Source organism: Periplaneta americana, chromosome 13 (assembly GCF_040183065.1).
Source record: "Periplaneta americana isolate PAMFEO1 chromosome 13, P.americana_PAMFEO1_priV1, whole genome shotgun sequence".
Lineage (NCBI taxonomy): Eukaryota > Metazoa > Arthropoda > Insecta > Blattodea > Blattidae > Periplaneta > Periplaneta americana.
The window spans coordinates 137,710,108-137,726,728 of NC_091129.1; the positions used below are offsets into that span (position 1 = coordinate 137,710,108).

Genomic DNA, 16,621 nt, shown 5'->3' on the forward strand with positions numbered 1-16,621 from the left:
TTATTTTATGTTTTTTAAATTGTTTATGACTTCTGGTCTGTTTTATTATCCTGGACCTCTATGGCTACCTTATTTTTCTATGATACAGACTCCATTCGGAATAAATAATATTGTTTCCAGAGTGTGACATAGCATTTCTAATGAAGATAGTAAAAATTAGTTCTCTACAATAATACTATGAAATCTGCCAATATCCAATGAAGCATTCTGTATAAAATTTTTTGATTAACAGAGTTAGAAGGTTATTTTCAATTATTTTCACCTCGATAAAATGAAATATCTTAATTTTAGTGATACTTCTGTAAACCTATATATAATTTGAACTGGTAATGGAAATTACGGAAAAACGTCTGAATGGATTTTAATGAATGACCTCTCATTTTGAAGCTTGGCATCCTAGGATTTGCAGAAAAATAGTAGTTTTCAGTGAAATGTAAATTTTCTTACATAATTATCTTATTTTTAAAAATCCATCTGTCGTCAGTTCTGAGAACTAATGGTTTTTCAGGAAAAGACAAAACACACACTACAATAAAAATCATACCCGAAAGCAATGATCTGCAGGATTGTTGTTATAATTATTTAGAGCTCAGCCTCTCTGACATAATAATGCCAATATGTTGATCATCATTTGTATAATTTTATTTAGGACGTCTCTAAATTGGTTTTTAAAAACTTCAAGACTTACTAAAAGTAATTTAGGCCTTCAGGTTTGAGTCTCTGTTGTGTAATTTCCTGAGTGCAGCTGTGTATTGGATATTAAAAACTATCAAACTTAAGAAGGTTTGATGACCTTATTACCATTAAAAATGAAATATTATAGTTAACTTAATGCCATGATGTATTTGTCACTAATGATACACATTAATACTATGAATATATTTATGATATGAATGTGAACCTTTTGGGGTAGCTTATGTGAGTAGATTTAGAAAATATCACAGTCTAGTATATCCCTACAGTCACGAAGCTTGAGTTTATGAGAGTACTAGGAATAATAGACTGTGCAGGTACTATTTCGCATTGTCTGTAATGAGGCGATAGTAGCGATCCTAGTGGTTAGCAACTATCTATGGATGCATATTTACTACGTACCGGTATTGAGCTTCGTGACTGTATATACTAGACTGTGATAATATCTTAAATTATATCTCATTTCTACAGTTTACTGAGTAACAACTATAAAGTATATTTATGTTACTGAAAACTGCAACATTTACGTAAGATAACAATATTGTTATTAAAAATGAAATATTTTTACAGTTATTAAGCAAGTGGTGTGGCTTTTTCAGAATTTAATGATGGTGCAGTGTAGATACTTATATGTGTGATTCTCTAATTTTCCTAGGTAGTAGTGCATTTCTATGGAAGAGGCATTAGTAATTGAGCCATGCTTCCTATTTTAGCTGCGTCTTTAAACTACATCAAAATTAATTTCATATTTCTTTGGTTTAATCAATTAGATCTGTTATCACTGCCAAGCATATCATTTTGTTGTAGGGAGAATAGCAGGCCATTTCACTTGCTGCCATAATGAATTAGTTTATTTCCCGCAACTAGCAACGAATGAAACACTGAAACTGACAGTAATTTATGATGAACAATTTTATTTAGGACATATATAAGATACTACAACTCTGCTAAAGCATTCGCCTCATTTTCCGTATCTCAGAAATAGATTTCTCACAGCAGCCTATACTGCTGAAAATACATAAATAATTTACATCTCCGATCTTGCGCCACTAACAATTATTCATTACGAGCTTATGGGCAATTGTACGTAATTGATTCAACAAATGCTATGTTTTATGTGAACAAAATGATGTCCAGGATTCACAGGTACCTAATACGCTCCAAACGTTGTCAGATATTGTTTCTAGCAATCTCTATGCTATTTCCTACAAAATTCAGGAAAAATATTGGTAAATAAAGAAAAGGTACGATCTATAGATTTAAGTTTCGTTCATCATTTTGGGTTAGATCAACGACAATGCAATAAACTTACTGGAGAGGATATTGAGGGTTGTTTTTGTCTCCGAAGATGGTGAGCCACCAAAATACCGTGATGTTGTGCATGACAAACAAGGGGGACCAAATTAAACTCTCACTGTGATCTGATGACATATCCCCTCCACTTCCCTTATAACTCACAATTGCAACACAGTGCCCTATTCTAGCAAAACAAGCTCACTAGAATGGCCTTACTTCGGTTTGTATCATTTCGGATTGTTGTTCGTAACCATTTCTCACACATTCATTAGTCACACAAGTTAATCCAGCAATATTTAGTAGAGCAGTATTGTCGAAAGGAAGCATAAAGGTTATAATTCCTAAGAAAAAACCAAAAGACATTAATTACTGATAAAATAAGAGGCCTATAAGATTTTGTAGTCTCCCAATCATTTCAGCAAGAGCTTTTAACAAGAAAAATGGTGATACTGTCCTCTATATTTCAAGGCTGTTCACGAAACATGCAACAGCTATACCAATATGCTATGTCTATTGTTCGAAAACATGGCAAACCTGATATTTTCTTAACTCTCACCTGCAATCCGCAATGACCTGAAATAGCTACTGTTTTACTCCCACATGAAAAATCCACTGATTGTTATGATATTGTTATTTGTGTTTTCGCATTGAAACTCGAAGAACTGAAGATGGATGTGTTCAAGAAAAAGTATTTGGCATAAAAAACATTAAGAGGGAAGCTTTTAAAAATATATATTTTTGACAGAGTTACACTTCATTGAATTATTATGTTACTTTGAATGTTACATCTTCATTATTATGGAAGCAAATAACTTTCAAAAGTCTGGTAATCTTTCTGGAATAAATCTGAAAAAAATTTATTTGGATTTCTAATGAACTAAGTTTGTAGTATTTGCTACACAAGCCACTAGTATGGATTTTACTTCTGACCATGTAAAACTAAGTAGGTACTCTAGGTAGGCTACATGAATAAACTGAATTTATTGATCCTGACATAAACATAAATATATGATAAGTTAATAGTGATCAGATTCTTTATAGTAAATATATGCACAGGCACTACAGAGTGTAACTTTATTAATTTTTAGATTAATGATTTCATGCGTATTAACTGAAAGATATTAAATTCAAATAATTCCTATCAGAATCCATTATTCCAGTAAGTATTCAAAATGTCTTCAACCAGACAGTAGCCTATATAATGGGTTATCCACATGTTTACAAACTTAATCATGGCAATGTAAAGGGCTACATTAAAGAAAACAAAATGATTTAGCATGGCTTTTTAATCTCTTCAGATGGTAAGCTGTGGATTACCAATATTTTACGGAAAGCAGTCTGACCACACATATCAATGCTTGTAACAGCCAAATGGAATGCTTACAGTCATGGGTTCCTATATAAAAAAAAATGTTCATATTGATCTCTCCACCACCTGTAAAAGTTTGTAGCAAAGGCACAGTTACACCCTGTATAAATCTTTTTTCTAAACAAAATCCTGGCAATGAACATTAATGCTTATTCTCAGTACTGAACTGAAGATTTATTAAATAAATGTTATACCGAATTAACTTAAGGAAATTAAAATTTATAGCCTACTAATTTCATATAGATCCAAATGTCTTTGAAAAATTGGTTGGTGATGCAGCATTTGTTACAGCGTTTTTAGCTAATTTGTGTTTCATTGTTTGCAAGTACCATTTTTTTAATCTGCCCTCTAGGCGTTGAAATTAAACTACAGTGTATTTTCTGTATACTGTAACATAAATCATTGTTATGATAAAGAGCCTGCAGTTATTTTATTACGTTTAACTTTCTACATATTAAACCAGTCAGTAGATCAACAGAACTATTGTTGCTCTGAAACTTTTCTCTGTATTAGGTTATACAGAGTGTTAGTCAAGTATGGAATATTACTCATAAGTTCTTAAATTTTAATTTTACAAAAAAAAAGGGGGCTTAGATGCATTATAGGTACCCCCAGCCTATTTAATATCAATTCATATTCTTATCTGGAAATAGTATATTATCGACTGTTATTCTAATATAGCCAACTTATTAAAATTAATTTTTTTTTATTTCAATAATACGTAATGCCACTGTCTTCTTAAAACTTATTTATTAGTCATTACAGTTTTTTACGCAAATATTTTCCCTTGGACGTCCGAAATTAAATTTTAATTCTTTTTCTTTTTATTTCAGTGGTAAGTATTGCCTTAGCTACCCTAACCTGTTTAGTTAGCTTTCTTTATGTAAATTAAGAAACTTTGTATTATAAATACCTCATTACTAAACATTTTACTTAAAAATCAGTTCTCTCTAGACGAAAATAAATAACTTGTTCGAAATAAATAATAATGCGTTTTTTATATTTATTTTATCCTGAACATGGTTCAGATGTGAAAGTTTTTCCGCAACATACATTTAAGTTGTTGGAGGGAATCAAAGGCCCTCAATATTTTTTATTTTCTAGTTTCTTTTTTTACATATTTAGCGAGAGGTCTGCAATTCCAAACATGGTTTGCTTATCATACAAGTGGAACGGGTTTGGATCGAAGCCCCCAATTAATACTTTTATTTTTCTATAGCTTTTTTTACATAGGTCTAATTAGTTAGAGGAGGCTTACAATTCTAAAAATAGTTTCCTAATAAAACAAAAAGAGCAACTGGTATCAGTTTCAAGTTTAAATAGACTTAATTGGAATTATCCACCATGACATAAGGATTTTGCATACTTCAAATCTCGACAGGTTTGAGACATTGTAAAAGACACTGAAACGTTTACTGCTATTGACTCACACTTTATTCTAGAAAAAATAAACTGTTTTTCGTGAGATACGTATTATGATGGCAAAAGTACAGTCAGTTGAGGGAAATGATTGTGTTAATACTGTGGAATGAAAAACAGGCCTTCTTCAGAGCAAAACGCTTTTGAGTATTTTCATCTTCTGATGTAAGAAACGACGTCAGTTTTTATGAGAAAATTTTACTTAGGGTTATACAACAAGAATACATTTCTTCGTATTTGCATGTTGCACAATATCCAATCGTTCTCTTTGTTCAATTGGAAATTATTTGCACATTGTACAAAATAGTTCTTTACCACATGTTTAAGAATAGAAAATCTGCCTTCAATTCTTCTGAAATCACAAATCACTGATTAACACTTAACACCAGTAAAAGATTAAGTCTAGGCACTGCATGTTCCATGCAAAGTGTGGCGAAAGTGACTGTGGGGGTTCCCCATGTCCCCAGCGTCAATGAGATAGGTGATAGTGAGATGGTATTTTGCGAGATGAGACTGAGGATTCGCCATAGATTATGCGACATTCACCTTATGGTTCCGAAAAAACCCAACCAGATAGTCAGCCCAAGTAGGAATTAAACTCTCGCCCAAGCACATCGCCGGATCAACAGGCAAGCGCCTCAGCCAACTGAGCTACATCGCTGGCTGTGATGTAAAAGAGTTCAGTAGTTTTTTTTTACTTGGTTATTTAACGATGCTGTATCAACTACGAGATTTATTTAGCGTTGATGGCATTGGTGATAATGAGATGGTATTTGGCGAGATAGGTCGAGGATTCTCCGTAGATTACCTGACATTTGCCTTGCAGTTGGGGAAAACCTCGGAAAAACCCCAACTAGGTAATCAGCCTAAGCGGGACTCGAACCTGCGCCTGTGTGTAACTCCGGATCGGCAGACAAGCACCTTAGCCGACTGAGCTACACCGGTGGCAGTTCCAGTAGTCTTTATGATATGGTTTACAGTATTTGAACCACCTTTGCTCCTAAAATCAACTCTTATTATTCACTGGGAATAAATTATATGCTATAAAATGCTAATTTAAAAGCACTTAATTAATTTTAGTTGTTCGACAAAAAATACTTTGTACACATAATTAGACAGGTTTTAAAACATATCATATTAGTGACGTGCTTTCTGTTCATATGACTTGGTTTTGATATTTTCCAGAAGAAACAAAATTTATTTTAACCCGACTCTGGTTGCTGTCTGAGCATTTTGCTAAGTATCAAATTCAAATGACAGTCACACCAAAATGGAAGGGATTGCAAGTTTGTTTCTCTCTCTAGCTGACTTCGTGTCAGCTTTCACCTGTGAAAAGAATTTTCTTCGAACAGTACATGGTACTCTGGAGAAAAAAATAGCTCAGTTATTATGGAATAATTACTGTCATGCCTTAGTAAAGTCAATGGCTGCTTTCAGCCGGGATAGCAAGTAGCTAATATAAAAGTAAAACTTTTGAAATTGAGGATTCACATCTAATAATGAAACCATGACTCAAACAGAGAATTAGAAAACCTTTTGTGGAAAGTGAGGTTTGCTTTGTTCTGCAGATATGACGATCTTATATTCGTAGTAAGAGTATGCTACAGTGTTTAGTCTATATTTGAGCTTTGTTTGCAGGTGTAAAGCACCAGAATATAATTTGTGATGGATGTAAAAAGCATGGAATAGCAGGAATGCGATGGAAGTGTGCACGCTGCTATGACTATGATCTGTGCACACACTGCTACATGTCTGATAAGCATGATCTCATTCACTTGTTTCAAAGATTTGAGACTGCATCATCCATTGGGTAAGAGACCTTGTGACCATTATTAGCAGTCATTCTTTATAGAGAGAGAGTGAGTGAGTGAGTGAGTGTGTATGTGTGCGTGTGCGTGCGTGCGCGCGCGAACATTTTCATAAGTGTTATCAAATTTGGCCAAATTGTTATGCACATAATAACCATTGAAGAGTTATAAACACATTTTCTTAACCCTGCAATACTTGCCCAAGCAACTCGGATTACACTACTCCTCTTTGGCCTTCATTTTTACGATGTGGTGATACAAATGTTTTTGCTGCTCCTAATATTGTTCCCTAACAGCCTCAAGAGCATTTTAGTGTTTTTGATTTTGTACTCTGTTGAGCAGTTTAAAAATATAGTTTGCTTAAAGTGCATTGGGGCATTCAGATACCCCATAGAATTAGTTCCCTCTCCCCCACGTAAAATCTTATTTATTTTAATGACAAATATTTCAAAAACTTCCTTGATTGTGGTTTAATTTGTCTATTACACATCTAGTGTTTCTGTCCTGTTATATATTGTGAATTATAATACAATGATACAGAAATCTGAAATTGTTATAACTTATTGTGAGATATACTAACTTGATATCTGTTCCATCAGTATTTCACAGGTCTAAAGCTATGGTTCTGCTATGGCGATCATCACCGAGCGAACAGCGCTGTGTGATTAGCTTGACATGTAAATAAATGGAGCAGGCTACAGCGATCTGCGCTGGCGTTCCTCGCTCTGGATTGACTTGGCTTCAAATTGAGAACGATGATCATCGTTAATTTAGAAAACAAACGAATGACAATATCACACATATAGCTGCAAAACATTGTGAATTTAGTAATATCTCACAAATAAATGATGAAACTTTAATTAACCATGTTTCCAATCATCCTATTCTGTTCGATAGGAGTTCAAAAAAATACAGAGATACCCATAAAAAGAAAATGTTGTGGAAGGAAGTTGGTGAAATTGTATGCAAGATTGGTAAAGTATTTCTATTTCAACACAAGTTAATTATATGTATATTCCAATACATTAGAGAAAGAATAATTGAAATATTTATTTTTAATGACAGTGTTTATAAAAAAAACTGAAAATATATGTATATAGTTAGTGTCAAAGGAATAGGCTAGGGCTATCTCCCGCGAAATTCCAGCCTTTAATAGCGACATTGATATAACCAATCATTTGAGATCATTTTAAAATCCTAATGAAGCATGTTTTACAATTAGTTTTAAGTTGAATAGCTTGGACAAAAGCATGAATATTGTAACTGCTGTAATTTAGAATGAACGTTGTAATTAATTTTGACAGGGATAGCTCACTTGGAAAATAATTTAAATATACGGTGCGTCTCTTAAAGTGGGATAAATACGATAATGTATTTCACTGACATCATTTAGCTCTTCCTTCTTTACTAGAAAAATAAGCTTTAAACTTGTCTCCAATCTCCAATGCTAAATGATTCAGCAGAATTATTTTCTCCAAAGTGCTATCTAATTTTCTGATGGCATAGGCCCTAATACTTTTGATAGCAAAGATGACTATGTTCGGTGTAAAGAAAACAGCTCAGCTGATGTTCATTCGGCTATGATCGCCAATGCTGTATGCTGAGTGGTGATCATCATAGTGGAACCATAGCTTTAGACTTCAAAGACAGGTATTCTCGACTTTGGAACTTAAAAAATGTACTCTTTTCAAAGGAATCAGTGTATATTTTAGTGCATGTCGTTATTGTATAGTTTTTGAGTGAGGAAATGTATAAAACTAATTTTATAAATACTACCTGTGTGTTTAAATTCAAATTTAAAAGGCAGTACCTTGTTGTAGTGTTTATTATCATCATCATCATCATGAACTTCGTTTTAGATCATGTGATCTGTGATGATAATCTAAGAAAGATGGCCTTGATCCCTCCATTAATGTCTTGGTCTTCCACTGTTGCCTAGACCTGACTTATACCATACTGAATCTAAGTATGTACTTAAAAAATACTGTATTTTATAGTAGTACAGAAAGGTATTGTGAAAAGGATCATGGAGAAATATGGTTGTGGAGCTGTGTTGAATGTACCTACTGTGTGAAAGATTACCTGTAAGACGTTTTTATCTAATAGCAGTAACAATAACCATCAGCAGTACAGAAATGTAAATAGTGACACAATAGCAGGATTTTATTCTGAAGCCAGAGGGAAAGCTGTGATAGTTAACATAATTTTCAGTGCCAGTAGCAGATCTCTTGCTTATTTCATAAGAAATTACGTTATATTTTGTTTTTGCCCATTTTTTTTTTCCACATAGTTTCAGGAGAGGTTTCGCATCTCGACAGTTGTTCTTATTCTTACAGAGTAGAGATGGGGCCTCGGAAAGGTTGTGCTAAGGTACAAATGAAGGGAATTTTTGTGGGTGCAAAAGTTGTTCGGGGTCCAGACTGGGATTGGAGTAATCAAGATGGAGGTGAAGGTATGCCATTATCATTATATAGTAATACTAAGCTGATTTTTAGGTCCTAAAACGTAAGTTTCAAATGCTTGAAACATAAGTTTACTTTTGTATTATATAAAGCCCTTAAAATATGTTATAAAGTACTGAAAATTAGAAAATATAAGCCACTCAGATATTTGTATTTAAATTAAATTAAGAAGACTGAAGAAAGAAATAAAATGGAACAAATTCACACTTTTGTTTTCAAACTTGGTAGAATATAGTTTATCATCTGTCATGTAATGTGAAAAACCCTATTGCCACTGATGAATTAATGACATTTTATACATTTATTTTGACATTTCTTAGAATTAATCACTTTTTATACTTCCAGCATAGAAAATATTTCTACTTAGCATAAATTTACACAGGAAGGTTCACATCTTTATAGCAAAAACAAAAATAGATTACATTGCAACTAAAACCTTCTTCTTAAGCTTTTAAATTGGTGTAATGAATCTCTATGGAAGATCTTAAGAGAAAAATGAAACCCTGAAACATATCGTACCCAGTTTTTAAGCTCAACCCTTTCCTCCACCAAGGAGAACCTGAAAACTGAAATGTCTCCAAATGCATAAGAATTAACAACATTACTTACAAAACCAAAACTGTGGAGCACTGCCCACAAAATAGACAGAAAACACCGTAAAATAGCACTAGCATTGATTGGGATTGATACCGTGTAAGAAGTATTTCGAGCAGAGAAGGAATGAATTGTGGTTTGGCAATTTTTGGAGATATATTATTATAATGTACCGAATACATATGATATTTCCATGCAGATATTCTGCGTCATCATACGAAGAAAGAGTAATGGAACAGAGAAAAATTCTCTCCGGCGCCAGGATTTGAACCCGGGTTTTCAGCTCTACTTGCTGACGCTTTATCCACTAAACTACACCGGATTCCACCCCGGCGTTGGAAGAATCGTCTCAGTTTTAAGTTCCAACTCTTGGGTTCCCTCTAGTGGCCGCCCTCTGCGCTACATCATAGATATCTATGAACCTAGGACCGAAGTCCACACATGTGCTGAGGTGCACTCGTAATGAGTGACTAGTTGGCCGGGATCCGACGGAATAAGCGCCGTCTTAAATCACGAAGTGATTTACGCATATCATATATATTATTATAATTTACAGAAGTACATATGATATTTCCATGCAGATATTCTGCGTCATCATACGAAGAAAGAGTAATCATTACGAGTGCACCTCAGCACATGTGTGGACTTCGGTCCTAGGTTCATAGACGTAGTGCAGAGGGCGGCCACTAGAGGGAACCCAAGAGTTGGAACTTAAAACTGAGACGATTCTTCCGACGCCGGGGTGGAATCCGGTGTAGCTTAGTGGATAAAGCGTCAGCATGTAGAGCTGAAAACCCGGGTTTAAATCCCGGTGCTGGAGAGAATTTTTCTCCGTTCCATTACTCTTTCATCGTATGATGACGCAGAATATCTGCATGGAAATATCATATGTACTTCGGTACATTATAATAATATATATGATATGCGTAAATCACTTCGTGATTTAAGACGGCGCTTATTCCGTCGGATCCCGGCCAACTAGTCACTCATAACGAGTGCACCTCAGCACATGTGTGGACTTCGGTCCTATGGTCATAGATATCTATGACGTAGTGCAGAGGGCAGCCACTAGAGGGAACCCAAGAGTTGGAACTTAAAACTGAGACGATTCTTCCGACACCGGGGTGGAATCCGGTGTGGCTTAGTGGATAAAGCGTCAGCGCGTAGAGCTGAAAACCCGGGTTCAAATCCCGGCGCCGGAGAGAATTTTTCTCCGTTCCATTACTCTTTCTTCGTAATTTTTGGAGAGTTTTCTAAAGTTTGGTACAAGAAATGAAAGGTGAATGGAGTGACTGATATATGTTTCTAATGGAAATAATATTGCAATGTCCAAAATTGTTTTTTCTCCCAATTCTTGAAATTCTCAAGTTCGAATAACTAAGATGTTGCTATCTGTAAGTTTGCTGGATGTATAGTACAGCCTGAGAAAACTGGGTCTATCGTCATTTTAGACATTTTTATGCATTAAAAAACTCATTTAGACATAACTGTGCACAAAATGTGTAGATGCAATATCCATTGGATATGAACTAATCCATTGAATAGTTGTTACCATTTGATACATAGCCCTAGCTATAAAATTTAATTTATCAGAGAAAACATAGGCCTATTGTTTCACAACTTTCACGTCTTTCCATCCTTATCATAGAAAAGTACTCATCATTTTACTCTGTTGCTGCTTTGTTGTGATAGTTTGAGTTATTGTTGGCAGGCAAGACTGGAAGAGTAATAGATATTCGAGGCTGGGATAATGAGTCTGGCCGCTCTGTTGCCAATGTCACATGGACCTCAGGTTCCACAAACGTGTACAGGCTAGGGCATAAGGGAAAGGTGGACCTCAAATATGTGCAAGATGCAGTGGGTGGCTACTATTATCGGGACCATCTTCCCATTCTCGGTGAGTTCTGTCTGTCCTGTTCTTTTGTTTGATGTCTTTGTATTCAGATAAGAATCGTAAGATTAATACTAAAAAAGTCTCATTTCTTGTAATATACTTCTCAAATAAAGATAGATCTAAACTTTTGCAATTGTTGACTTCATTATGTTTTGAATTGAGAAATTAACTACATGAGTACATCTTGATTACATAACTTTTAACACTGTATCACTTCGGAATATGTATGGTATGACTTTCCTATGTTAAATTTCAACGTATCTCGTTTACATGTTACAACATCGCATACAGAACAAATAACACTACAAAAAATCTCGACACACAAACAACACAAACAAATACAACCACACAGGCATATACAAACTCAAATGTAACACCTGCAACAGCTTCTACATAGGACAGACAGACAGACAGATCGTTTCAAACACGTTACAAAGAACACATCACAGCCATAACAAAATTACAAAACACCTCCACATATGCAGAACACATCACAAATGCTAACCACCCACAGAGACATCAACACAGACATGGAAATACTACACATCCAACCAAAAAGTCAGAAACTAAACACACTAGAACAATATGAAATATACAGACACACAAAAACACACCACAACGAAATTCTCAACACACAACTCAACTTCAAAACACACACACTCTTTGACTCTGCACTATACCACAGGAACACACCCTCACAGGAAACAGAACAAGTGGCGCCAAGACCAACAATGACCAGTTCTGAAGATGACCCATAAATAGGTCGAAACATGTAAACGAGGTACGTTGAAATTTAACACAGGAAAGTCTTACCATACATATCCCGAAGTACATGAGTACATTGAATTCTCGTGTACTTATGCATTGAACATTTAATTATGGTTCATTTGTGCTTGACATTTTGATAAGCACGTGTACTGACTGTACGGTGCTTATCTGTTTTTCATGTTGTGTGTTGTTATTTAGTCAACTGTCTGAACCTCATAAGTGGAGGCAACTAGGCCAGAAGATAATGGGGTAGGGTGGCCAGTTCCTTTCCCCCTCCATTGCATACATCAGTGATTAGCTACATATTACACTAATCAGACTTCAGATGCATACAAAGAATTTTTCTTCCTCTGACATAGATCGTCAAGTGCCAGATAATAGATTTTCATGTTGTGTGTGACTTCGAAATTGGACACACCAATCACTTTGTAAATTAACAGAACATTTTTCTATGTACTGTATTAGCCAGTGATGGAGCCTGATATTAATTATTTTGTAATCCACTGTAATCATATAATTTTTTAACTTAATATTAAATGTTGTTGTTGTTTTCTAATGCCAGGCGTTTGACAATAAAGTCATTTGACCTCTTGCACTCCAATATTTTTCAAAGATATTATCATGACCAGCCACTGAAGCACAGATTTTGAGGTGTTCCGAATCCATTTCTTGGTTTGAGTTGCACAATGGCAGTTAGGGGACTGATATATTCCAATTCTATGCAGGTGTTTGGCCAAACAATCATGGCCTGTTGCCAATCTAAATGCAGCTACAGACGATTTTCGTGGTAAATCGGGAATTAACTGTGGATTTTGATGCAGGGAGTTCCATTTTTTCCCTTGGGATTGAGTTATCAAATTTTGTTTGTTGAAGTCTAAGTATGTAGATTTAATAAATCTCTTCACAGAGTAATACGTAGATTTAGTAACAGGTCTGTAAGTAGCAGTGCTGACCTTCTTTGCTAAAGCATCCGCATTCTCGTTTCCCAGGATTCCACAATGGGATGGTATCCATTGGAATACAATTCTTTTATTGAGTGATATTAATTGAGAGAGCATTTTAGTTATTTCTGCTGTTTGTGCTGAAGGTGTGTGTTTAGAGACTATTGATAGAATAGCTGCTTTGGAATCTGACAATATAACTGCATTCCTAAATTTATTGATGTGGCATAGAAGGTTCCTGAGACATTCACTTATTGCAATGATTTCACCATCAAAACTTGTTGTTCCATAGCCAAGAGATCTATAAAGTGAGAAGAGACAGCACGTAACACCTGCACCGGCACCTTGTTCTCTGGAGATCAAGGATCCGTCGGTGTATAAATGAAGCCAGTTTTGTGGAGGGTACCTAATATTAATTGTCTCTAAAGACAATTGTTTCAGTATTTCAGTGTTTACTTCTGATTTCAGTATTTCTTCTGTTAAATTTAGATTATATTCCATATTTAATAGAGTTAAAGGGTTTGGTTTAATTTGTAGGTTTTCTTTTAAATTCGGGATATTGATTTTCTGTTTTAATTCTTGAACAATGGATATGAAACTTTTTTGAGTTTTCAATCTACAGAGAGGACTGTATGAATGCCAATTATTTCCTGGTAATCTGATAAGTTTTTCATATTGAATCAGTGCCTTTTCTTCTATTGTCATTTTGATGCTGTTTAAATGTGATTTGGGATTAAGAGAAATAATGCCGTAAACATACTTTTTTTTATGAAAACAATAATTTTGAAAGATTGTTTCAAACACACATTATGAGTATGTCTATCAGTGACAGATGAGCAACTTGAGGTAATATAGAATTTTTGTGACATAGGAATCAGCTCGGAAGTTCAAGTGGGCGCTGCAAGGCAGTCTGGATCATCTCCACGCCATCTTACATTTAATGTAGGAGACAAAGTGAAAGTCCTAATGGATGTTGAAGCATTGAAGCAGATGCAGGAGGGGCATGGAGGCTGGAACCCACGTATGGCAGAGGTATGTCATCAACACTAGAATTTGATTTATACCGGTATATTAATTTAAGGTGAAATGGGATCTAATCAGTTCAAAACTGTGTTAATTCAACATTCCAAACGTTTTACGAATATTTAACGTAACTTAATACAGTATGTAGGGCACTGCTCAGTTTATTGGCATGAATAAATTGTAATGAGTATTATGTAAGCTGTTAATTGGGGAAAAAATAGTAATATACGTTACAAGAGCGGTATGTTGACGTTTTCATGGTCGAGGAAAAGATTGAAAAAGCGAAACGTAGTTGAGCTTTTTTAATTTCCGAGAACATGAAAACAAACATACCGCTCGTGTATCGTACATTATTTTGTGCGAAGATCGTTTATTACATACCTGAAAGACGAATTTCTAATTAGTTGCATTGAAATCTCCATGTTGGTTTCTGTTTAATGACGGCGACTTCGGAAAACCGAAATATCTTTCTTCAACATTGTTGCTATAAAATGTTTTCTGTGTTTACTATACTCCAGCAGGCCGTGATATACGTCTGTCTTTCCCCCCCCCCCCAGTCTATAAATGCGAACTTCAAACAAACGGTAAGGTTATGTAATGATTTATTTTTCATTTTAATATTTTAACAATATTATTTATATAACATATTGCAGTAATAACATCGGCATCTGGGATCTTGTCGATTTTTTCACGGCTTCCTTAATGTTACTTGTATCAGGAATGCAATAAGTTTTGTGGAATAGTAGACTTTACTTAATTTTTGCAAATATTTAAAAATAATAATTGACATTGCAATTTAGGTGAAATTGCAGTGGTAAGTTTCCAATTTATAATTATTACTATGTTAAACGTCTCTAAAAATAATATGTTAAAAGCCTAAAGCAGTAAAATGAATGTCGCGCTTAAGCGGTAAGAAGAGGGAAATTATGTGTGTTACGTTGGGAATATTGAATGTGATATTTCACACTTACTGCGTATTGGTTCTGTGCGGAAAACAAGCAAATACGCATGATCTCGCACAAAGATAATTACCGAAAGAAGGCCATAAGTAACAACCTAGAAGTTGAAAAAATATAATTATAAACTGGATACAGTGCCAAGGGGAAGACTTCAGTGAACTTTTGCATGCCACCCTACTTCTCAAAAATATTAAAAGAGCATCTAAATTTTGGTTCAGAACAAGTCCAACTCAATTTATTCTGTATTATTGTTACATTTTGCTCACAACTTTTTCTTAGCAACAAGTTATTTTACTATTTCTCTTTGTGCTGCCCATAAAGTAATAATGTTCATATTTTGACTTGTTTTAATTTCTCTAAATTTTATTGCACCTAGTTTATTTTTATTTCATGTTTAAGTAATGAGAAATTAATCATGTGCTAATCAGTACAACATTAACATTTTTTATTAGAAACTTTAGCTTTGATGAGTAATATCTGCTTTCGTAATAATATCGATGTGTGGGATGTAAGGAGGAAAGGTTGCTCACATTGAACAAATTGTGCCATTCAAATGCTACACATCCGCTTGCATATTGAAAATGCTGATGCTGCCATCGCAGCTGAATCTATATCCAGAACAGACAAGCATGAGCTTCAGATATTGCGTGCTGTAAGATGAAGTGATGTATTTATAAACACAAGTGACTTTTTGTTTGCAGATACAGCACTAGCAGATGCTCGTACTTATTTTCTGTTATTCATGCTTTTTCGAGATGTCTGTCTTTTTTTTTTTTTTTTTGCTTATTGATTATGATCATGTTAGTTAATATAGGAGAAATGGTGGAAGTTGTTGTTTTTTGTGCAATGACAGGACTTAACTTTCCACTACGGGTGTGGCTCATAGATATCACTATAGTCCCAACGCTGTTATTTCCGGCGTGACTCCGCCCCTTTGCTTACGTCTTAGAAAGTAAAGGCTCTATGAAGTCTAGGTAGGTAGTATCATTCACCATTTTTGTTCTCACATTGCCGAGCTACCATACGAGGAATCTATTTGCTGCACCGTTAAACATTATCATGTCGTAGCTCCTATGATAATAAATCAAACGCAATGTAATTCAGCAAATAATTGAGCGGCAAATAACGTCTTCGTGTGTTTTCTGCGAACGCCAAAAAAAGAACTAAAATGGCGGGCGATTATATTAAGTATTTATCGAGCCTTAAGAAATGAATCAGCGAATCACAAGACGCACACGTTTAAATGTAGGCGACCTGAAACGTGATTGGCTGCCGGAAATTAGAGCGACGGGACTATAGGTCGAGAGTCATAGACCAATTAGTTCGTCAGTAACTATCCAGAATGTATCACAGGTGATGAATCTACTTACATTCTTAAGGAATGATTATGGTGAT

At 34.8% G+C, this 16,621-nt stretch overlaps 1 protein-coding gene across 1 annotated transcript in view; it reads left to right on the forward strand.

The window, feature by feature from the left end:
* The window catches only part of mib2 (mind bomb 2), a 41,614-nt gene that overhangs the window by 1,172 nt on the left and 23,821 nt on the right, over positions 1-16,621 (forward strand). The window contains exons 3-6 of the mRNA XM_069844331.1: positions 6,416-6,587; positions 8,922-9,037; positions 11,353-11,538; positions 14,116-14,276. Coding sequence (XP_069700432.1) covers positions 6,416-6,587; positions 8,922-9,037; positions 11,353-11,538; positions 14,116-14,276 — 635 coding nt within the window. The remainder of the gene's footprint in view (positions 1-6,415; positions 6,588-8,921; positions 9,038-11,352; positions 11,539-14,115; positions 14,277-16,621) is intronic.